Below are 23270 nucleotides of genomic sequence, written 5' to 3' on the forward strand. Positions count from 1 at the left end.
GATTTTAAATGGCCGGTATGTGTGTCGCAGAGGAGGTCACTCTGCGCTGTCAGTCTGAAGTTAAGTTGGTGTGCTGGGACCTGTAGTCCCACGTGTAATTGTGTAGTTCTAATGGGAGCTTGGCAGGGCTAGTTATGAGAGATGGGAGGGTCAAACTAGCCACACACACCCACACTCCCACCCATGGGAGTGGTTACAGGTATGTAATGTGACCAGGGTGTGGGTCACATGGTTCCTGTGGGTTCCTGTGTATGGATCCGTTTGGTTCATGTGCAAGGTCCTGGCCGGTCGGTGTTGGAGTCTCCTGGCATTGGAGAAGTCCTGGAAGCACCTGAGACTGTGGACCTAGTGGACGGCCAGTGTTGGAGTCTCCTGGCATTGGAGATGTCCTGGAAGCACTGAAGAGAGTGAGTCCTGCAATAGCCTGTGTGTTGGATTGTCCTGAAGTGGGCTGGAGTCCTGGAAGCACTGCTGAGGCTATGAACTGAATGCTTGAGGTGTTTGATTGTCCTGGTATGGGCTGGAGTCCTGTAAGCACTTGGTAAGATCATGGACTGATGGCCTGTGTGTTGGAAGTGCCTGTGATTGGACTTCCTGAAAGCACATGGAAAAGCTGCATCTACAGAGCCTGAGACGGTTTCTGTGTTGGGGAAGCTACAGTTCCTACTGTGGGTCTGGACTATCCGAGGGCCCTGGGCACAAGGACGGTGATCCCAGTAAGGCAGTTTCCCTGTGAACCAGCACTGGCAGGAGTCAGTATATGGAGCCGGAGCTCCTATAAGGTAACTCCAGGTAACAAGGGGTTACGGGCAGACACAGATCTGCCACTGGAACAGACTATCGATGGCTAATGTGTTCCGTTGATGTATATAATGAACTGTTTGTGTTATGGTTTATGACGTTTAATAAACCGGAATAGACTGTTTAAGTGGAGAAATCGTGCCTGAGTGCTTAAATCCCATGCCAAGCGAGTGTCCCCCAACACACTCAGGTAGCGTATCGCCACAATACTTATGACCATGTGATATTTCAGTTTTTCTTTTTTATTAAATTTGCAAAAATTACTACATTTCTAATTTTTTTTCAGTCAAGATGGAGTGCAGAGTGTTCCTTAATGTGAAAAAAATGAACTTTATTGAATTTACCAAATGGCTGCTTTGAAACAAAGAGTGAAAAATGTAAAGGGGTATGAATACTTTCCATACCCACTGTAGCTGTATCAATCAATCCTATAAAGAATGAATGGTAAATGAAGATATTTCAACTTGTAAACTAAATTAGGACTTGAAGGTAGTTTTACATGTAAATTGTATTATTCCTGTATACTTTGTTAGGTGTCGAGTTCCCACCCCTGCGCAGGGGGAATCTCAAACCATCTCCGCTGCAGTCTCCCATTCTCCTCCAGCCACAGTGGAGCCTGCTCAGCAGAAACGCTGGTCCCAGCATCTGGCTCAAGCTGATACTGTGTGGCTGCAGGTTCCATCTCTGCACGGTGGACCCCAGGCTGCAAACACACCTTATACCATCCTTCTAATCCTTCTAATTATTTGGTGCATTCCGATAGCACTAACATTATACTAGCGCCAGGGTCTGGCTAGTAATGGCGGACGAACAGCGACTGCAGCGGTACATCCAGCAGCTGGAGGGCAGGTTGGCGGCTCTCGAGCGCACAACCTCGGCTGTGGATGTTACAGCAGTAGCTGTTCAGGCTGCTAGTGTGGCTGCAGCTAGTTGTCCACTGCCACCCCTGTTCCGACCTTATCCTGCCTCCCACTGCCAGTTAAGTACTCTGGCGATAGCAAGTCATGCAGGGGATTCGTGGACCAGTGTGCAATACATCTTGAGCTTCTGGCTGCACGCTTCCCCTCAGAGCGAGCTAAAGTGGGATTCATAATATCTCTCTTGTCGGAGAGGGTGTTGGAGTTGGCTACACCACTTTGGGAGCATGACGATCATGTGGTGCAGAGTGCTCTGCGGTTCCTGAGCACTCTGAAACAGGTCTTTTTGGGACCTCAAGTCACCCATGATACGGCGCTCCAACTGCTGGCACTGAAACAGGGCTGATCCTTGGTCAGCCATTTTTCCGTCCACTTCTGGACTTTATCATGTGAGCTGGAGTGGTCTGATAAAGCCCTCATCCCTGTATTTTGGAGAGGACTGGCTGACCATGTGAAAGACGCTTTAGCCACTAGGGAGATTCCTGCCACACTGGAGGAGCTAATAGCTGTATCAACTCGCATCGACCTTCGTTTTAACAAGCGACGGTTGGAGCAAGCCCAGTGTAGGCAGAGGTTTCAGCTGGCTCCCACCTTCGCCATACCGCTGGAATCTCCGGTCCAGGCATCCGAGCCACATGAAGCCATGGAGGTGTCACGAGCGGGATCTAAGTCCCGGATCGCTCGTGCACTCAAGGTCTGTCATGTCTGCCAGCGGTCAGGAACTCTTGCCTCCAGATGTTCCCAGTGGTCGGGAAACAGTCAGCGTGTAGTGGATGTAGGAGGAGGTACACTAGACACGGCGACGTTTTCCTCCAAACTGTCCTTCAAAGGGACAATCACCTTTGGCCCATCCACTCTTACAGTCGAGCTATGTGTGGATTCCAGGGCGGAGGGGAATTTTATGTCCTCTGCCTTCGCCCAATGCCACGCAATACCCCTGGTGATGCTCGCCAAGGCAGTGACTGTATGAGTGGTGAATGGGTCGACTCTGCCCTCACAAATAACACACCAGACCATCCCATTTACATTATCCATGTCTCCATCCCATCAGGAGATTATCTCCCTGCTAGTCATTCCCGAGGGAATAGATGAGGTTATGTTAGGGATACCATGGCTACGCTACCACTCTCCTCATATAGAGTGGTCTTCTGGGAGAATTCTGGGATGGAGTGAATCTTGTGAGGGTAGATGTCTGAGGGAGTGCGTTCAGGTTGCTACTACTGAAGTACCCGCAAATCTTTATTCTTTCCCTAAGCACTATTGGCCCTATGCGGACGTGTTCTCCAAGAGGGCTCCACCCCACCGCCCCTATAACTGTCCTATTGACCTCTTGCCTGGTGCAGAGCCTCCCCGGAGTCGAGTCTATCCCCTATCACTCCCGGAGATGGATGCGATGACCCAATACATTCAGGAGAATCTAGCAAGAGGATTCATTAGGAAGTCAGTGTCATCTGCAGGGGCGGGGTTCTTCTTTGTGCAGAAGAAGAACGGAGAACTACGTCCATACATAGATTACAGGGGTCTTAACGCAATCACCGTTAAGAACAAATAACCACTGCCTCTGATATCTGAGCTATTCGTTAGGTTGCGGGGAGCGAGGGTATTTACTAAACTTGATCTGCGGGGTGCTTACAACCTGATTCGCATCCATGAGGGGGACGTATGGAAGACGGCATTTAACACCAGGGATGGGCACTATGAATACCTGGTGATGCCCTTTGGGCTCTGTAATGCTCCTGCCGTTTTCCAAGACTTTGTGAATATCTTCCGGGATATGCTCATCACCTTGGTCGTAGTCTATTTGGATGATATTCTCATCTACTCTCAAGCTATAGACTCCCACCGGAGAGATGTTTGCAGTCTTCGACCTCCTACGGGCAAACTCCCTCTATGCCAAGTTGGAGAAGTGTGTGTTTGAGCAGGAGTCCTTGCCTTTCCTTGGCTATATCATCTCTGCCCAGGGATTGGCTATGGATCCTGGGAAGCTACAGGCTATGATGGACTGGCAGGAACCCCATTCTCTCAAAGCAGTGCAGCGCTTTGTGGGGTTCATTAACTATTATCCCCAGTTCATTCCTCACTTCTCAACTTTGGTAGCTCCCTTGGTAGCCCTCACCAAGAAGGGAGCAAATCCCAAATTGTGGTCGGAGGAGGTCTCCAAGGACTTCCTCTCTATTAAGTCTCATTTTGCTAGCGCTCCAATCCTACATCGCCCCAATGCAGATAAACCATTTATAATGGAGGTGGATGCCTCATCCTTCGGTGCTGGAGCAGTCCTCTTCCAAAAGGATGGTCAAGGTCGGAAGCATCCTTTCTTCTTTTTCTCCAAGACCTTCACACCAGTGGAGAGGAATTATTCCATCGGGGAAAGGGAGTTGCTAGCTATGAAGTTGGCCTTCTCAGAGTGGAGAAACCCTTCCAAGTGTCTACCGACCACAAAAATTTGGTTTATTTACAGACTGACCAGCGGCTAAACTCTCACCAGGCTACATGGTCCTTGTTCTTCTCCCGCTTCCACTTCACCCTCCATTATCTTTCCGAGGAGAAGAACATCCGTGCCGACGCTCTCTCCCGCTCCGTAGTGTCATCAGTAGAGGAGGAGGAGCCTAGGTTAATTGTCCCTTTGGAGAGCCTGAGGACCGTGTCCCCGGTTTCGCTAGAGTCCCTGCCCCTGGGCAAGACCTTTGTGCCATCTAATTTGCAACCAGAGGTTCTCTCTTGGGCTGGGTGGACATTTTGGGACCAAGAGGACATCTCAGCTTCTGGTGAGGACGTACTGGTGGCCGCATATGGCCCGTGATGTCAGAGACTATATTCGGGCGTGTGCCTCATGCGCCAAGAATAAGTCTCCTTGACAACGGCCTGCTGGGCTACTTTACCCCCTGCCGGTGGCGGAAAGGCCCAGGGAAATGGTCGGGATGGACTTTGTGGTGGGCTTACCTAAGTCCCATAGCTGCACCATTATTTGGGTAGTCACCGACCATTTTTCCAAAATGGTGCACTTGGTGCCTCTTCCACGACTACCTTCTGCACAGGCCTTGGCGGCGTTGTTTATTAAGCACGTTTTCCGCCTACATGGTATGCCAGACAAAATTGTCAATGACCGGGGTCCCCAGTTTGCGTCTCGGTTCTGGAGAGAGCTTTGTTGTCTTCTCAGCATCGAGCTGAATCTCTCTTCAGCATACCATTCCGAGACGAATGGGTTGGTAGAGAGGGCCAACCAGACCCTGGTCACATACCTGCGACATTTTGTCTCAGCCAAGCAGGATGACTGGGCATCCGTGCTACCATGGGCGGAGTTTGCGCTGAACAACGCCATAGCCAACTCCACTGGGCAGACACTATTCCTCCTTAATTACGGCCAGCATCTGCGGGTTCCTGTATCCATACCCGTGTCTTCAGCTGACTCCAGGGTGGCAGACTGGGCTGTAGAGGCACGTGACATTTGGGACCGCACACAGGATGCTATCCGGGCCTCCAAGGAGAGAATGAGGGTCTCCGCCGATGCACATCGGCGCCCCGCTCTGACCTTTGCTCCTGGTGATTTAGTGTGGCTCTCCACCCGTAACATCAGGCTGCGAGTGGAGTCCACTATGTTTGGGCCTCGCTACCTAGGTCCCTTCAAGGTCCTGGAACAGGTTAATCCTGTGGTCTACCGTCTGGCCCTTCCTCCAAGCCTAGGCATCACTGACACCTTTCATGTGTCCCTCCTAAAGCCCGTAAAGATGTCCCAGAGTCATCTGCCGGGACATCGGGTTCGTCCACGGACGAATACGAGGTGAACGCCATCATGGGGTGTAAGGTGGTACGTGGCAAAAAATTCTATTTGGTGGATTGGAAGGGTCATGGCCCAGAGGACAGGTCCTGGGAGCCTGTTGAGCACGTTCGGGCTCTGCAGCTCATTGCTGCCTTTGAGTGCAGCGAGGCCCAAGGAGGGGGGCCCTAGGAGGGGGGGTAATGTTAGGTGTCGAGTTCCCGCTGCTGCACAGGTGGAATCTCGAACCATCTCCGCTGCAGTCTCCCATTCTCCTCCAGCCACTGTGGAGCCTGCTCAGCAGAGATGTCCGTCCCAGCATCTGGCTCAAGCTGATACTGTGCCGCTGGTTACTGCTGTCCTTCCAGGCTCAGGCATTGTAACCAGTACTGACCAGCGGCGAGCAGGTGTCCCTGGGACTAAGTCCTGCTTTTCTTCTTCTGAGCATGCCCAAGGGACAACCTCTCATTGGAGGTCGGGGGTCACATGCTCAGGTCCTGTAGCAGCTCCTATTGGACAACTTGGAAGGTCCAGGAGAGCTTCCGTTATTAAAGGTTCGTATGGCCGCACGGCCATGCGCTAGTATAAACTTAGTAATGTGTGTGTGTGGATGTATGCCTGTCGATGGATGAAAGCTCCGAATCATTCCCATCCCTAATGTTGTTGTTTGTTCGCGAATGGTGAAAGCTACCTAGTGCCTGACAGTGCCATTCCGCACAGCTAGCACACGATACAGCGTCTGATAGCAGTGACCGCCAGTGCGGCACCGTGCGCTAATAGAGCGCTTTCCTGGCCCAAGTCTGGGTGGCTAGTGGCATCAGCCAGAGCGGCTCTGCATGCACTCTTGTGCATTAAATTATTATTTCTGTTAATCTCTGACACCCCAGTAGCGGTGTCGAGCGCAAGAGGTCTAGAGGAACTCTTTCCCTGAGTCTTGGGACAGAGTTCGGTGACTCTTATCTTCTGCTCTTTGTGCGGTACCACGGCCCTGTGAAGCAACAGGGTTCGCTTCCTTCATACCGGGTGAAGCTAACCCGTGTGTGTATCCACATTATACCACCATATAGTCCGTCATTACTCAGCAGCAGGTTCCATCTCTGCACGGTGGACCCTGGGCTGCAAACACACCTTATACCATCCTTATAATTATTTGGTGCGTTCTGCTAGTCCTAACATACTGTGACAGTGCTTTCTAAAAAGTAATATATATACGACTATGCTGACAACAATCTTATATTCAGACGATGATATGTGCTAAATGCACCTGTAATGAATATAAATATCAATAAGTGGAGGAGCCTACCTGTCAATTTGAATTGTCTGTATATGGATGACGTTAGAAAACTGCCGCCCTAGGCACACATGATATCACTGGCTCTGTTCATGGCACAGAAGAAGAGTGCTGATTATCCTACATGTTTCTGACCAGTAGGTCTCCCTCCAGGTCTTTTTTCAAATAGATGTCTTAGCAAGCGTGACTGTTCGGAATACTGCCAACACTGTATGTCTAGAACAGCATGTATCCAAGGTGGATGATCCACTGCATTCTCATCGATCATGCCACAGACCACTATTTATTACAGAAGGCTCCAAACTCCATCCATATAGGTACAATTCATATGGACAGGCAGGCGCTCTTCAGCCTATACTCACTACAGCTGCATTTAGCGCATGTAATCATTTATTTCAGTAATTACAGTACATTACGCATGTGGGCAAGGAAGAGCATCAGCATATGCAGCTTTAAGCACTGACATTAAGTGGAAGCGCTGGTGCACACTTGTAATTTGTTATAATCCAACAGTTACATTTTATGAGCTGCTTTACACAGTGTAAAACTACATATTAAAGAAGGTACGTAATAAATTTGTATATATACTGACCTCCCATGCTATGTGACACCCATATTATTGGCCGTTTTCCAACACCTGCCATCTTCAGTTTATTAAGGAGTTCAGAACTTCTGTAAGCCATAGATTTCCTGTGGGATATATAAACATTCTTTTATCATGTTTTATCATTACACGTTGTACTTTATGTTAGTGGTAAACTTAGGTAAATATTTTCACAAATAAACACAAAACAATTTTGCGCCGGGCTGTGCTCGTATGATCGCTGACGGGTGGCAGCTGATTCTGACAGATGACATCTGGCACTCAGTGCCAGGAGCGGTCCCACACCGCTCCTGGCACTTTAACCCCCTAAATGCTTAAATGCTGTGACTGAACTCGATTGCACCCTTTTAGGAGCAAGCAGAGGGAACACAGCCCCTCTGCCCTTAGATTGGAGACCCCTCATGATGTTGCGGGGTCCCGATCATTGCCATGGTGACCCGAAGTTGTCATGACAACATCTTAGTCACCAGAGCTAGCAAAGTTGCTTGATCATGCTCAGAGAATAAAAGTACACATATTTAGAAACACTGCGTATGGAACAACCCGGCCTATGAAACTGTCCCACTAGTTAACCCCTTTAGTGAACACCATAAAAAAACAAGGCAAAAAACAATGCTTTATCATCATAATGCCGAACAAAAACTGGTGTCTGAAATTGCTGCCAATAAAAACATCAACTCATCCCTCAAAAAACAAGCCATCACTTGACTCTGTGGGCCAAAATATGGAAAAAATATAGCTCTCAAAATATGGTGATGCCAATAAAAAGCCAAACACCTGAAGAATAAAGTCATCTAGTCAATTATACCGCACAAGGAACGGCATAAAAAATAAATAAAACCAATTCTTCACCTGCTGTTTTGTTCATTCTGACTCCCAAATATCGCAGTAAGGCTCGGTTCACATTTATCCTGTGCTCTGTGCTAAGTCCTGACACTGGGGTTTCTGTGTAAATCTCTGAAATACGTGATTCAGATTGAACCCCCAGGCAGAAGATTCACTATAATGAGGCAGATAGAGGCACTTAGGACGTCATAGGACCTATGATCCGGTGGTCTCTGGCTTTTTATGAATGCATAAAACTGCTGTCGGCCACAGTTTTGTGCTTCTGAAAAGGACAACGCTGAACAGAGGCCAGACTAAGTCTAGAGTAACTCTGATGCCTCTTTATAATGAATTAATTCCTCTGGGGTTTCATCTGAATCACATCACTCAGAGATTTAGATGGAAACCCCAAAGTAAGTGCTCAGCGTAGATGTGATCCCAAACGTTATGTAAAATGTTCCCAATAAAAGCTTCAACTCAACTCACAAAAAAAGCAAGCCCTCACTCAGGACCATCATCTGTTAATGGAAATATAGGGAGCTTCCACGTTACTTGCAGTACAAAGTCTCTGGAAAAGTGAAATGGTTCCTCGCCCCTCAAAACAAATTCTGCAAATTCTGCTCTCTCAAATCCAAATGTCTCTCTCCCTTCCGAGACCCACAATGCACCTAAACCACATACAGCATCCACATGTTTGGCATTTCTGAAGTGATAAGAGTCCGACTAACTTACGGGTGCATATCTCCAGAAGCACGGGCTGAGCATAACGTACTGGTGACTGCAACGTCCTGGTCACTACAACATACTGGTCACTACAACATACTAGTCACTACAACACACTGGGCACTACAATGTTGCATTGCTGCTTATTTCTGGAAAATACCCATGGAGTCAAAATTGTCACTACATCTGTAGATAAATTCCCAAAGGGGTATAATTTCCAAAATGGGGTCACTTGAGGGGGGATTCTGCTCTTCTAGCAATAACAGGCTCTGTATATGGAATCTGCAAACTTTTCTAGGAAAATCTGCACTCCAGGATTCAAATAGCGCTTCATCCCTCCTGAGTTTGGCTAAGCAGTACTGTACAGCCACATATGGGGTATTGTCATGTTAAGTAGAAATTGTGGGACAAATTATGGTGACATTTTTACCCATTTCCCCTTGTGAATATGTAAAATATGGGGCTAAAACAAAATTTTGGTGGTAAAAATGTGGTTATTTTTTCTTCAATGCCCAATTATATTAAATTCTTTGCACATCCGTGGTGTCAATATGATTACTGCACCCCAGATTAATTCATTAAGCAGGGTAGTTTTTAAAATGGGGTTCTGCTGTTCTGGCAACTCAGGGGCTCTTCCAATGGGTTATGGAACCTTTAAAAAAAGCAGCAAAATCTGCACTATATTATGGCGCTCTTTCCCTTCTGAGCTTTGCACTGTGCCTCAAAAGTAGCATTCCCCAACATATGGGGTATCGGTGTACTCAGGAGAAATTGCATTACAAATTGTATGGTGCAATTTCTCCTATTACCCTTGTGTGAATGTAAAATTTTAGGCTAAAAACATTTTTATGGGGAAAATGAGATTTTTTCTATTTTCACAGTTCAACATTATAAACGTCTGTGAAGCACCTGAGGGTTCAATGTGCTCACCACAAATCTAGATCAGTTCCCTGAGGGGTCTAGTTTCCAAATGATGTAACTGTTTAGGCACATCAGGGGCTCTCCAAGCACGACATGGCATCCGCTAATTATTACACAAATTTTGCATTCAAATAGTCTAATGTTGCTTCTTCCCTTCAGAACTCACCCATGTGGCCAAGCAGTGGTTTTCTCCCTCATATGGGGTATTGGCATGCTTAGGAGAAATTGAACAACAAAATTTGGGGTTCATTTTTTCCTGTTACCCTTGTGAAAATACATAAATTTTGGTCTTCGGCTACTTTCACATTTGTGTTAGAATCCACAGCGTATCATCCGCAACCGCAAACGCATGCAAACGTCTGATAACGCAGCGTTTTTTTATCCGCATCAGCTTACGCATGATGGTAAAAAAACGCAGCGTTTGCATGCGTTTTTACATGCGTTTGCGCTTTTTATGGGCATGCGTTTGATATTTCCAGGAGGGTGTGTCTTTAATGGGCATGCGCAGTCCGAAGTACGCAAGCGCATCAAACGCATGCGTACGCAAAGACATGTGTACGCATGCGTTCCCATAGATAGTAATGCGTTTTTTTGCCGCATTCCTTGCGCTAACAACCGCATACGTTTCTAGGCGGCAAATTGACGCCTCTAAAATTACTACATGTTGCATCTACCACGCCAAACCGCAGACGATGAAATGACGCATGCGTCGTCAAAGGCGGCAAAACGCAACCGATCGCAGACTCATGCTTCACTAATGTTCAATATAGGAAAACACAACGCTTGCGGATAATTGTGGAAGAAACGCTGCGGACACAACCGCAAATATGAAACCGGCCTAAGAGAGTAATTTTTTGTGACAAAAAGCTAAATGTTTTTTTCCCACGTTCCAAAAAATTCTTGTGAAGTACCTGAAGGGTTAATAAACTTCTTGAATGTTGTTTTGAGCACCTTGAAGGGTACAGTTGTTTTTAGAATGGTGTCACTGTTGGATATCTTCTATAATTCAAACCCCTCAAAGTCAATTGAAATTTGAGGTGGTCCCTAAAAAAATAGTTTTGTAAATTTTGTTGGAAAAACCCTTATAACTTCTTAACAAAAAAAAAAATATATTTTCAAAAGTCATGCTGATGTAAAGTAGGCATGTGGGAAATGTCATTTGTTAACTATTTTATGTGACACATCTCTCTAATTTAAGGGCATAAGAATTCAAAGTTTGAAAATTGCTACATTTTCCCAATTTTTGCCAAATTTCAGTATTATTCACAAATAAATTATGTCAAAGAAATTTTACCACAATCTTGAAGAACAATATGTTATAAAAAAAAACAGTATTAGAATCAGTGGGATCCGTTGAAACGTTCCAGAGTTACTACCTCATAAATTATCACTAGTAGGAATTGTAAAAATTGGCCCGGTCGTTAACGGTCAAGCCACATTGGGGGGTGTGTGTGTGGGGGGGGGGGGGGTGTGGTGGTGAAGGGGTTAAACCAGTTAATCATGCTGCACAAAGTAATTAATAAATAACATTTCCCATACGTCTACTTTACATCTGCATCAGTTTTCAATCGTCATTTTATTTTGTTAGGTGACCTCATATTGGAAACTTAACTGCCTAAGGATTATATCTAGGGGTGAAAGGAGTATTTTGATCTGTGAGGGTAGTCATACGCGAGGACCTTAATATATGCCCTAAAATGTGCAAAGAGGTATATTGAACCCATTGAAGTGCATTGCAATCACAGCTACACGTGTGGTTAGAATTAGTGATGAGCGAACGTGCTCGCCACTACTCTGTACTTGCCCGAGTATCACTATGCTCGGTGTACTCGGCGAGCACCGAGTATTTCCGGGATTATTCGGCAGGAGCGCGGGTCTCCGCCCTGCAATTCTGGTGCTCGTTAGAGAGCCAATGACAGTGCAGGGATTGTCAGCCATGCACTGTAATGCCGCAGCCATCTTTGTTGTAGTATTACAGTGATTGGCTGGACGCACAGCGTCATCAGGTCTATAAGAGACCTGGCGCCGCCCTGCTCACCGCATTCTGCTCCGGACTTAGCGAGTATAGGGAGAGCTGCTGCTGAGGCCAGACTCACACGTCCAGATAATTCCGGTACCAGAAAAATCGGTACCGGAGTTATCTGTGTCCGTGTGCTCACGTGGCACATCAGTGTGGCACACGTGCGGCAGCCGTGTGCCGACTGGGTACCACACGGACCGTGCAGGAGACAGCGCTACAGTAAGCGCTGTCCCCTGCTTTGGGTGCTGAAGCCGCCATTCATTTCTTCTCTCCAGCAGCGTTCCCTGGAGAGAAGGAATTAAAAATCATTGTTTTTGTTTTTTTGCGGTTGAAATAAAGTTCCCGGTAACCAACCCCTGTGCGCCCGCCCGCTGGAAATAAAATACTCACCCAGCTCCCTCGATGCTTCCTCTCAGCGCCGCAGCTTGTCCTGTATGAGCGGTCACGTGGTACTGCTCATTACAGTGATGAATATGCGGCTCCACCGCTATGGGAGGTTGGTCCCATTGGTTAATGGGAACTTTATTTCAACCGCAAAAAAACCCCAAAACAATGATTTTTCGTTCCTTCTCTCCAGCGAACGCTGCTGGAGAGAAGAAATGAATGACGTCTTCAGCACCACAAGCTGGGGGGACAGCGCTTACTGTAGCGCTGTCTCCTGCACGGCACACGGACAGCATCCGTGTGCGGTACGTGTTTTACACGGACCCATTGACTTTAATGGGTCCGTGTGATCCGTGCGCTCCCACAAACACTGACATGTCTCCGTGTTTTACAAACGGACACAGGGTCCGTGAAAAAACACTGACATGTGCAGAGACACATTGATTTTAATGTGTCTACGTGAGTCAGTGTCTCCGGTACGTGAGGAAACTGTCACCGCACGTACCAGAGCCACTGATGTGTGAAACCGGCCTGAGATAGGGTCAGAATCGTCCTTTTAATAGTTAGTGTAGGTCTGCAACTCTTCAGTCCACAACCCCTGAGAAACCAACAGTCCTTTTCAGGGCTAATTCGGGGGTACATAGATTGCAGCGCTAGGTAGCCAGGGGAGTCTATATGCACATATCCACATCAGTGCAAGGCATGCAGGCACTGTATGTGAGTACATAGCTCTCACTGCATACCTCCAAAAGCTCCATTACTGTCTGCAGCTGCTGCTTATGTAATATATACCTAGCTGCAGTTTTCTGTGGCTTTTTTCTTCACCTTATACCTGCTCCTTTAATTTTAACGCAATCCATAGCCCCCTTATTTCAACATTTATATGCTTGGTCACACTGCATAGTACAGCTAGGTTATTGTAACCAAAGAACGTGCAAATCTACCATTTTTTTGATCCTAGGCACCAGATGTGAGTGCACCAAAAAATCTTTTTTTGTGTGTCATAGCCAACTTGTTGACACAATTTAGTTGTGCCCAAAAAAATCAAGGCCACATTTAGATCAGTCTGTTATCTGAGGCTGACGGCTGGTGTATCTGTGGTGGGAAAATTGTAACTTTGCAGGCATAAGTTTCATAGTTCTTTCTGCTAGCCTTGTTGTACTCATTTTAAATTTTTTCCCAAATTTCACATTTAAGAGAAAAAAAAATTATACAGTCTGTTATCTGTGGCTGCAGCCTGGTGTATCTGTGGTGGAAAAATCATAGTTTCGCAGGCACACGTATCATAGTTCTGTGTGCTAGCCTTTTTCTCCTTTTTTTCTTTTTCCAAAATTCACCAAAAAACAAAAAAATATTTTATACAGTCTTTTATGTCATACTGAGGCCTGGTGTATCTGTGGTGGAAAAATCGTAGTCTCGCAGGCATACGTAGCATGGTTCTTTGTGCTAGCCTTGTTTTACTATTTTTTAAATTTTATTTGAAAAATTCACCAAAAAACAAATTAAATTTTTGTACAGTCTGTTATTGACAGGCTGAGGCCTTCTGTATCTGTGTTGGAAAAATAGTAGCTTCGCAGGCATACGTAGCATAGTTCTGTCTGCTAGCCTTGTTGTACTCATTTTAATTTTTTTTCTAAATTTCACATACAAGAGAAAAAGAAATTATACAGTCTGTTATCTGTGGCTGCGGCCTGTTGTATCTGTGGTGGAAAAATCGTAGCTTTGAAGGCATACTGATCAGATATAATTTTCTCCAAATAAATTCATTCGTGTTGAGCTTTTGAAATAGTTCAGTAGTTCATTTAAAATGGGCAAGGCAAGAGGCAAGGGATGGGGAAGTGGACATGATGCTGAGGGTGCATGCAGAGGAAGAGGCCGTGGCCATGCTGAAAGTGGGCCAAAACAAAGACCCACATTTTCTCGCTCGACTTTCCTGTCCCAGTTTCTAGGAGATCGCAGCACACCACTATTGCAGCCAGAGCAGTGTGAAACAGTTGTTGGTTGGATAGCGGATAATGCTTCCAGTCACTTAGCCACCACCACCATCATGTCTTCTACACGGTCAAATCTGAGTTGCTTGTTTGTGTGGATCGGATATTCATTGCCCTGATCCTCCTTCCTCCCACCATGCCGAGTTCCCTGAGACAACTGATCCCACACTTGGACACGCCGAAGAGCTGTTCAGTTTTCCTTTTCAAGATTCCAGACTCTCAGCCGGTCAACTTGAAGTGGGACCAGATGAGATCGCATGTAGTGATGCCCAAAGCTTTGACCAGCCACGGTCACAAGAAGGCGATAGTGGGAAAGTGTCACAAGAGGTGGACGATGATGAGACACAATTGCCAGAAAGTCAGGAGGAGGAGCAGGGTGAGGATGTGGAAGACGAGGAGGTGAATGACATAGTGACTAACCCAACCTGGCAGAAGGACAGCAGCACACATGGGGAAGGAAGCATATCACACCAACAGGCAGGAAGAAGCAGTGTGGTGGCCACAGACAGAAGGCGTGCATCCGTTCCCCGAAACAGCATCATGAGGGAAATTGCCATTCCAACTGTTAGATCTTCCCGAGTCTGGTTATTTTTTAAAGACTCTGCCGGTAACCCCAAACAGGCCATTTGCAGCACCTGCCATTCCCGCATCAGCAGGAGTAGCAAAACTACCAGCCTGACCACTACCAACCTGATTAGGCACATGGCAGCAACGCACCCGACTTTGTGGGCCGAACCCCAGGCTCCAGTAACACTGTCTGCAGGTGACACCAGTGCTTCTTCCACTGTTTTGCTTAGAAACCAATCCCCAGTCCACTGTGCATGTGAAGATGCCTCTAGCCCTGCACCTGTTGTTGCCCACAGTCGAGCAGCACCATCATCAAGCCCGTCCACTTCCTTGTCCCATCACAGCCTTCAGTTGTCTATACCTCAGTCATTGGAACGCAAGGGGAAATACCCAGCCAACGCCCCACAGGCCACAGTACTAAATTCTAACATTTCTCTTCTGCTTGTGCTCGAAATGTTACCTTTTAGGCTCGTTGAGACGGAAGCTTTCCGCAACCTGATGGTGGCAGCTGTCCCAAGGTACTCGGTCCCCAGTCACCACTATTTCTCTCGATGTGCCGTACCGGCAAAACACCGGCATGTGTCCCACAACATTACACGTGCCCTCAACAATGCTGTTACTAGGAAAGTTCACCTAATCACGGACACGTGGACAAGTGCTTGGGGGCAGGGACGGTACATCTGTCACGATGTGACTGTCCTGGTGTGACATGACCTGGCGGGTGATCGGTCACAAAAAGCGAAACACACAAGGGTACACCGGAGACACTTTAACAACGGTGGGCCCTGTCGGTAGGGAACGGGGAATGGGCACCTCCTGCACTCACCTGATGCTGTGCCCTGATCTTCCTACCATCCCTATATACGGGTTCTTTCAAGCCGTCGCCGGCCAGGATACCTAGTTCCTCACTTGTCCTGCTCTAATCCCTATGTAGGGAACTGGCAGGTGAGAGCACTCGTCCCACCGCTGCACTAATACAACACTGGGAAAGTTACAAACAACAAAGGGACAAGGAAACAATAACACCACGCTTAGCTTTCTCTCCTGCAATGCACCGCACAGCAGAGCAAGGCACCAGGAATGAGTATTCAGCTGTAGAACAACAGCACTCAGCAAGCTCCTATTCCAGCAAGGTTGGTATCCAAAGGACCTGTATAACCAACAGTCAGCTGATGAACCAGGTGACCTTTTAAGGGAAGGTGGGAGTGGTCACCACCCACATCAGCAGAAGAAGCTGCAATGCAATTACACCAGCGGCCACCGGGAAAAAAACTGCATTAACCCCCGATGACCTGAAAGGAAAATAGGTTTTATTCTGAAGGAAACCAGATCTGCCACAGATCCAAACATGGATCGTGACAACATCTCACCGACGGCACACTGGGTTAACATAGCGGAAGCCGGGAACCAGTCGGACCTTGGGATGGAACACATCCTCCCAAGCCGAGGATTGCAGGCCCTACGTCAATCAGGGTTGCCCCCACAGTCTACAGCTCCTGCACCTCCTCCTCTTCAGCCTCCATCTCTGAAATCAACACATCAGTCAGAAGCTGGTAGCACTGCAGCATTGCCTCAGCCAAGTGGCAACAGGCTGTGCTGTAGCTAATCTGCATAGGTGACAAACCGCACAGTGCAGAAAAGTTGTGGACAGCGCTGAAAGAGCAGTCAGATATTTGGATGACACCACTGAACCTACAGCCAGGCAATGTGTGACAGTGGCCGGATCCTGGTGGCGGCTCTGAGGCAAGGTAAGCTCACATACGTACCTTGCCTGGCCCATGTGCTTAACCTCGTGGTTCAAAGTTTTCTGAAAAGCTACCCGGACCTGCCGGATCTGTTAGTGAAAGTACGCCGTCTTTCTGCCCATTTTAGAAAGTTAGCTACAGCTTCAGCCACCCTTGCCATGTTTCAGCAGCGTTTGCAGCTTCCAGCTCACCGACTGATGTGTGATGTCCCCACGCATTGGAACTCTACACTGCATATGTTGGAAAGGATTTGTGAGCAGAAGAGGGCAGTTGTTGACTTCCAACATCAACAAGGCCGTCGATATTCAGTTCAGACTCCACACATAAGACCTCAGGAGTGGACATGGATGTCAGACATATCTACCATCCTACAAAATTTTGAGGACTGCACCAAGATGGTGAATGGTGATGACACCATAATTAGCATCACCATCCCGCTTCTCAGCATTCTGAAAACCTCTCTGCTCACAATTAAAGAGGATGCATTGCAGGCAGAGCACGAGGATATGGAGCAAGGAACCATACGGGGGATTACACTCAGCCCAGCCTCATGTCTTCCCAACGTGGATTGGTAGGCAATGAGGAGGAGGAGGATGAACAGGAGCTAATTTCATGCACTATAGAAGGTACTACAAGCACTGCTGTCATACCGTCTGTTCAGCAGGGATGGCCTGAGGACAGGGAGGAGGAGGACAGCATGGTCAGTCGTCCTGTTGGTGAGAATACGGAAGTCTTGCCTGTTAGCAGTCTGACTTTATGTTGTGCTGCGTTTAACATGACCCTCGCATTATAAATTTTTTTGGCCACACGCATTACTGGTTGGTGACACTTCTAGACCCACGCTGCAAGGAGAACTTTCAATCTCTTCTGCCAGAGGCAGAGAGGTGTACTAAAATGTTGCAGTAATAGAGGGCCCTTGTAGCGGAATTACTTATAAAATTCCCATGTGAGAACGCTGGCAGCAGACGTCAGAGTTTGTTGTACAACCAAGGAGTCCAAGCGAGAGAGACAGAAGTACAATCCAACTCAGGCAGGGGAACAATGGCAAAGTTCTGGGACAGTTTTCTCAGACCCTCCCATCGTGCCGGCACAGAGGCAAGGGGTGCTGTCACAAGAAGTGCAATGTTTGGGAAGATGCTGAGGGAGTACCTTGCAGATCGTACAAACGTCCTCCGGGATTCCTCTGTGCCTTTTAACCCCTTAATCCCATATGACGTACTATCCCGTCAAGGTGACCTGGGACTTAATTCCCAGTGGCGGGATAGTACGTCATAGCCGATCGGCCGCGCTAACGGGGGGAGCGCGGCCGATCGCGGCCCGGTGTCAGCTGCCTATCGCAGCTGACATCCGGCACTATGTGCCAGGAGCGGTCACGGACCGCCCCCGGCACATTAACCCCCGGCACACCGCGATCAAACATGATCGCGGTGTACCGGAGGTACAGGGAAGCATCGCGCAGGGAGGGGGCTCCCTGCGGGCTTCCCTGAGACGATCGGTACAAGGGAATGTACTCACCTTGTACCGAGCGTCTCCTCCCTGCAGGCCCCGGATCCAAAATGGCCGCGGGGCTGCATCCGGGTCCTGCAGGGAGTACTTCCGGGTCCGGAGCAGGCTGCAGATGAAAGCTGCAGCCTGCAGCGATGTGAGTGAGAGCGCCGATCTGATAGAGTGCTGTGCACACTATCAGATCGGCGATCTGTGATGTCCCCCTGGGACAAAGTAAAAAAAAAATAAAAAAAAAATTCCTAAATAAAGAAGAAAAAATATATATATTATTCCCATAAATACATTTCTTTATCTAAAAAAAACAAAAAAAAGAACAATAAAAATACACATATTTAGTATTGCCGCGTCCGTAACGACCCAACCTATAAAACTGTCCCACTAGTTAACGCCTTCAGTGAACATCGTAAGAAAAAAATAAAAATAAAATAAAACTAACCAAAAAACAACGCTTTATTATCATACCGCCGAACAAACAGTGAAATAACACGCGATCAAAAAGATGGATATAAATAACCATGGTACCGCTGAAAACCTCATCTTGTCCCGCAAAAAACGAGCCGCCATATAGCATCATAACCAAAAAAATAAAAAAGTTATAGTCCTCAGAATAAAGCGATGCCAAAATAATTATTTTTTCTATAAAATAGTTTTTATCGTATAAAAGCGCCAAAACATAAAAAAAGATATAAATGAGATATCGCTGTAATCGTACTGACCCAACGAATAAAACTGCTTTATCAATTTTGCCAAACGTGGAACGGTATAAACGCCTCCCCCAAAAGAAATTCATGAATAGCTGGTTTTTGGTCATTCTGCCTCACAAAAATCGGAATAAAAAGTGATCAAAAACTGTCACATGTCCGAAAATGTTACCAATAAAAACGTCAACTCGTCCCGCAAAAAACAAGACCTCACATGACTCTGTGGACCAAAATACGGAAAAATTATAGGTCTCAAAATATGGAGACGCAAAAACTTTTTTGCTATATAAAGCGTCTTTTAGTGTGTGACAGCTGCCAATCATAAAAATCCGATATAAAAAACGCTATAAAAGTAAATCAAACCCCCCTTCATCACCCCCTTAGTTAGGGAAAAATAATAAAATTAAAAAAATTTATTTATTTCCATTTTCCCATTAGGGCTAGGGTTAGGGCTAGGGTTAGGGCTAGGGTTAGGGTTGGGGCTAGGGTTGGAGCTAAAGTTAGGGTGGGGCTAAAGTTAGGGATAAGGATGGGGCTAAAGTTAGGGTTGGGGATAAAGTTAGGGTTGGGGCTAAAGTTAGGGTTAGGGTTTGGATTACATTTACAGTTGGGATTAGGGTTGAGATTAGAATTAGGGGTGTGTCAGGGTTAGGGGTGTGGTTAGGCTTACAGTTGGGATTAGGGCTAGGGGTGTGTTTGGATTAGTTTCAGGTAGAATTGGGGAGTTTCCACTGTTTAGGCACATCAGGGGCTGTCCAAACGCGACATGGCGTCCGATCTCAATTCCAGACAATTCTGCGTTGAAAAAGTAAAACAGTGCTCCTTCCCTTCCGAGCTCTCCCGTGCGCCCAAACAGGGGTTTACCCCAACATATGGGGCATCAGCGTACTCGGGACAAATTGGACAACAACTTTTGGGGTCCAAGTTCTCTTGTTATCTCTGGGAAAATAAAAATTTGGGGGGCTAAAAATCATTTATGTGGGAAAAAAAGGATTTTTTATTTTCACAGCACTGCGTTGTAAACTGTAGTGAAACACTTGGGGGTTCAAAGTTCTCACAACACATCTAGATAAGTTCCTTGGGAGGTCTAGTTTCCAATATGGGGTCACTTATGGGGGGTTTATACTGTTTGGGTACATCAGGGGCTCTGCAAATGCAACATGACGCCTGCAGACCAATCCATCTAAGTCTGCATTCCAAATGGCGCTCCTTCCCTTCCGAGCTCTGCCATGCGCCCAAACAGTGGTTCCCCCCCATATAAGGGGTATCAGCTTACTCAGGACAAATTGGACAACAACTTTTGGGGTCCAATTTATCCTGTTACCCTTGTGAAAATATAAAACTGGGGGCTAAAAAATCTTTTTTCTGAAAAAAAAAAAGCATTTTTAGTTTCACGGCTCTGCGTTATAAACTGTAGTGAAACACTTGGGGGTTCAAAGCTCTCAAAACACATCTAGATAAGTTCCTCAGGAGGTCTACTTTCCAATATGGGGTCACTTGTGGGGGGGTTGTACTGTTTGGGTACATCAGGGGCTCTGAAAATGCAACGTGACGCCTGCAGACCAATCCATCTAAGTCTGCATTCCAAATGGCGCTCCTTCTCTTCCGAGCTCTGCCATGCGCCCAAACAGTGGTTCCCCCCCACATATGGGGTATCAGCGTACTCAGGACAAATTGGACAACAACTTTTGGGGTCAAATTTATCCTGTTACCCTTGTGAAAATATAAAACTGGGGGCTAAAAAATCATTTTTCTGAATTTTTTTTTTTTATTTTCACGGCTCTGCGTTATAAACTGTAGTGAAACACTTGGGGGTTCAAAGCTCTCAAAACACATCTAGATAAGTTCCTTAGGGGGTCTACTATCCAAAATGGTGTCACTTGTGGGGGGTTTTAATGTTTAGGCACATCAGGGGCTCTCCAAACGCGACATGGTGTCCCATCTCACTTCCAGTCAATTTTGCATTGAAAAGTCAAATGGTGCTCCTTCCCTTCCGAGCTCTGCTATGTGCCCAAACAGTGGTTTACCCCCACATATGGGGTATCGTTGTACTCAGGACAAATTGAACAACAACTTTTGTCGTCTAATTTCTTCTCTTACCCTTGGGAAAATAAAAAATTGGGGGCGAAAAGATCATTTTTGTGAAAAAATATGATTTTTTATTTTTATGGCTCTGCATTATAAACTTCTGTGAAGCACTTGGTGGGTCAAAGTGCTCACCACACATCTAGATAAGTTCCTTAAGGGGTCTACTTTCCAAAATGGTGTCACTTGTGGGGGGTTTCAATGTTTAGGCATATCAGGGGCTCTCCAAACGCAACATGGCGTCCCATCTCAATTCCAGTCAATTTTGCATTGAAAAGTCAAATGGCGCTCCTTCGCTTCCGAGCTCTGTCATGTGCCCAAAAAGTGGTTTACCCCCACATATGGGGTATCGGCGTACTCAGGACAAATTGTACAACATCTTTTGGGGTCCATTTTCTCCTGCTACCCTTGGTAAAATAAAAGAAATTGGAGCTGAAGTAAATTTTGTGTGAAAAAAAGTTAAATGTTCATTTTTATTTATGCAAATTGCCTCTTCTGAGAAAAAGAGGACTTAAACTCTACAGCGCCACCTATTGGAAGTAGCGATCCTACAAGTCACAATCAACCCTTTAACGAGTCATGCAATATGACTTAGGATAAAAGCCAAATCAGTATCTCAATTCGCAGACACGGTGTTTCGGGCTGTTGGCCGTCGTCAGTGCGAAGCATGAGAACTGATTTGGCTAGGTGAGAGGCTCTGGACATGGGGTCTAAGGGGTAACGTTTCTCCTTATGGAGAGTGACATACCATCTCTGGCTTGTCAAGGTAAGGAGGCTTATTTGCCGTACAATGCTCCTCTGGGAATTTAAATATGCAAATTGCCTCTTCTGAGAAAAAGAGGACTTAAACTCTACAGCGCCACCTATTGGAAGTAGCGATCCTACAAGTCACAATCAACCCTTTAACGAGTCATGCAATATGACTTAGGATAAAAGCCAAATTTTTATTTAAACATTCCAAAAATTCCTGTGAAACACCTGAAGGGTTAATAAACTTCTTGAATGTGGTTTTGAGCACCTTGAGGGGTGCAGTTTTTAGAATGGTGTCACACTTGGTTATTTTCTATCATATAGACCCCTCAAAATGACTTCAAATGAGATGTGGTCCCTAAAAAAAAAATGGTGTTGTAAAAATGAGAAATTGCTGGTCAACTTTTAACCCTTATATCTCCCTAACAAAAAAAAATTTTGGTTCCAAAATTGTGCTGATGTAAAGTAGACATGTGGGAAATGTTACTTATTAAGTATTTTGTGTGACATATCTCTGTGATTTAAGGGCATAAAAATTCAAAGTTGGAAAATTGTGAAATTTTCAAAATTTTTGCCAAATTTCCATATTTTTCACAAATAAACACAAGTTATATCGAATAAATTTTACCACTAACATGAAGTACAATATCTCACGAGAAAACAATGTCAGAATCGCCAAGATCCGTTGAAGCGTTCCAGAGTTATAACCTCATAAAGGGACAGTGGTCAGAATTGTAAAAATTGGCCCGGTCATTAACGTGCAAACCACCCTCGGGGCTTAAGGGGTTAATTATTGGGTATCCAAGCTGGACACGTGGCATGAACTGGCTCTCTGCGTCTTGGAGGTCCTGGCCTGCCCTGCTGCTAGCATTCTGTCACAGCGGGTTTTTAGTGCCGCTGGTGGAATTATAACAGATAAGTGCATCCGCCTGTCAACTGAAAATGCTGACAGGCTGACTCTAATAAAAATGAACAAGGGCTGGATTGGCCAAGATTTATGCACGCCACAAAGTGAAAACAGTGAAACATAACCTCTAATACATTGTGTTTTTTGTGGAGGTGTATTGTCATGCACCTCTCCCCAATCATACATGGGTATCCGTTTCCTGATTTTGTCTGTTTGGGGTTATCCTCCTCCTTATCCTCATCATCTACAACCAGTACAAACACCAGGGTGAACGTATTCCGTGATGCAAAAATCACTCAATTTTTGTGCAAGGTATTTTTCTGATGCCCGTTAATAATTAGAAACTAAAATAAACTCCCCCAGGGGGAACTGCCTTCAAAATGAGATGTACGTATATTTTTCCCATTTATTCTTATGTATTCCAGTTTTAATATCTCTGCACCGTCCTTTTATGACCCAGTGTATATCTCTCCCCCTGACCAAGGATTGTATCCGAAACGCACGTTGGAGCGCGTGACTGTCCGTACCGACATGGCCACACAGGTATCTACTCTTTACTTTACCATCTAACCTTATTGAGCACTTTGTGACCTTCTTACCTGGGTGCTGCATCGACACCAGGGTCGCCATCAGGGCATTACTGCCCTGACTGGCATATGGGGCCTGGTGGGCAGAGGGGGCCCGCATCGGGCCCCGTTTCATCTGCTCACTGGGCCCCTACCCTACCGCCGCTGCGGCAGTTTAACGCACCCACACGAGCCCGCACGTCAATAGTTAA

The 23270-nt window shown here is 46.4% G+C and overlaps 1 protein-coding gene across 1 annotated transcript in view; it reads right to left on the bottom strand.

The window, feature by feature from the left end:
* Positions 1–23270, bottom strand: part of SERAC1 (serine active site containing 1) — a 398196-nt gene that overhangs the window by 55634 nt on the left and 319292 nt on the right. The window contains exon 14 of the mRNA XM_077283287.1: positions 7356–7453. Within this exon, the coding sequence (XP_077139402.1) occupies positions 7356–7453 (98 nt within the window). The remainder of the gene's footprint in view (positions 1–7355; positions 7454–23270) is intronic.

The sequence above is a fragment of the Ranitomeya variabilis genome, chromosome 2, assembly GCF_051348905.1.
Source record: "Ranitomeya variabilis isolate aRanVar5 chromosome 2, aRanVar5.hap1, whole genome shotgun sequence".
Lineage (NCBI taxonomy): Eukaryota > Metazoa > Chordata > Amphibia > Anura > Dendrobatidae > Ranitomeya > Ranitomeya variabilis.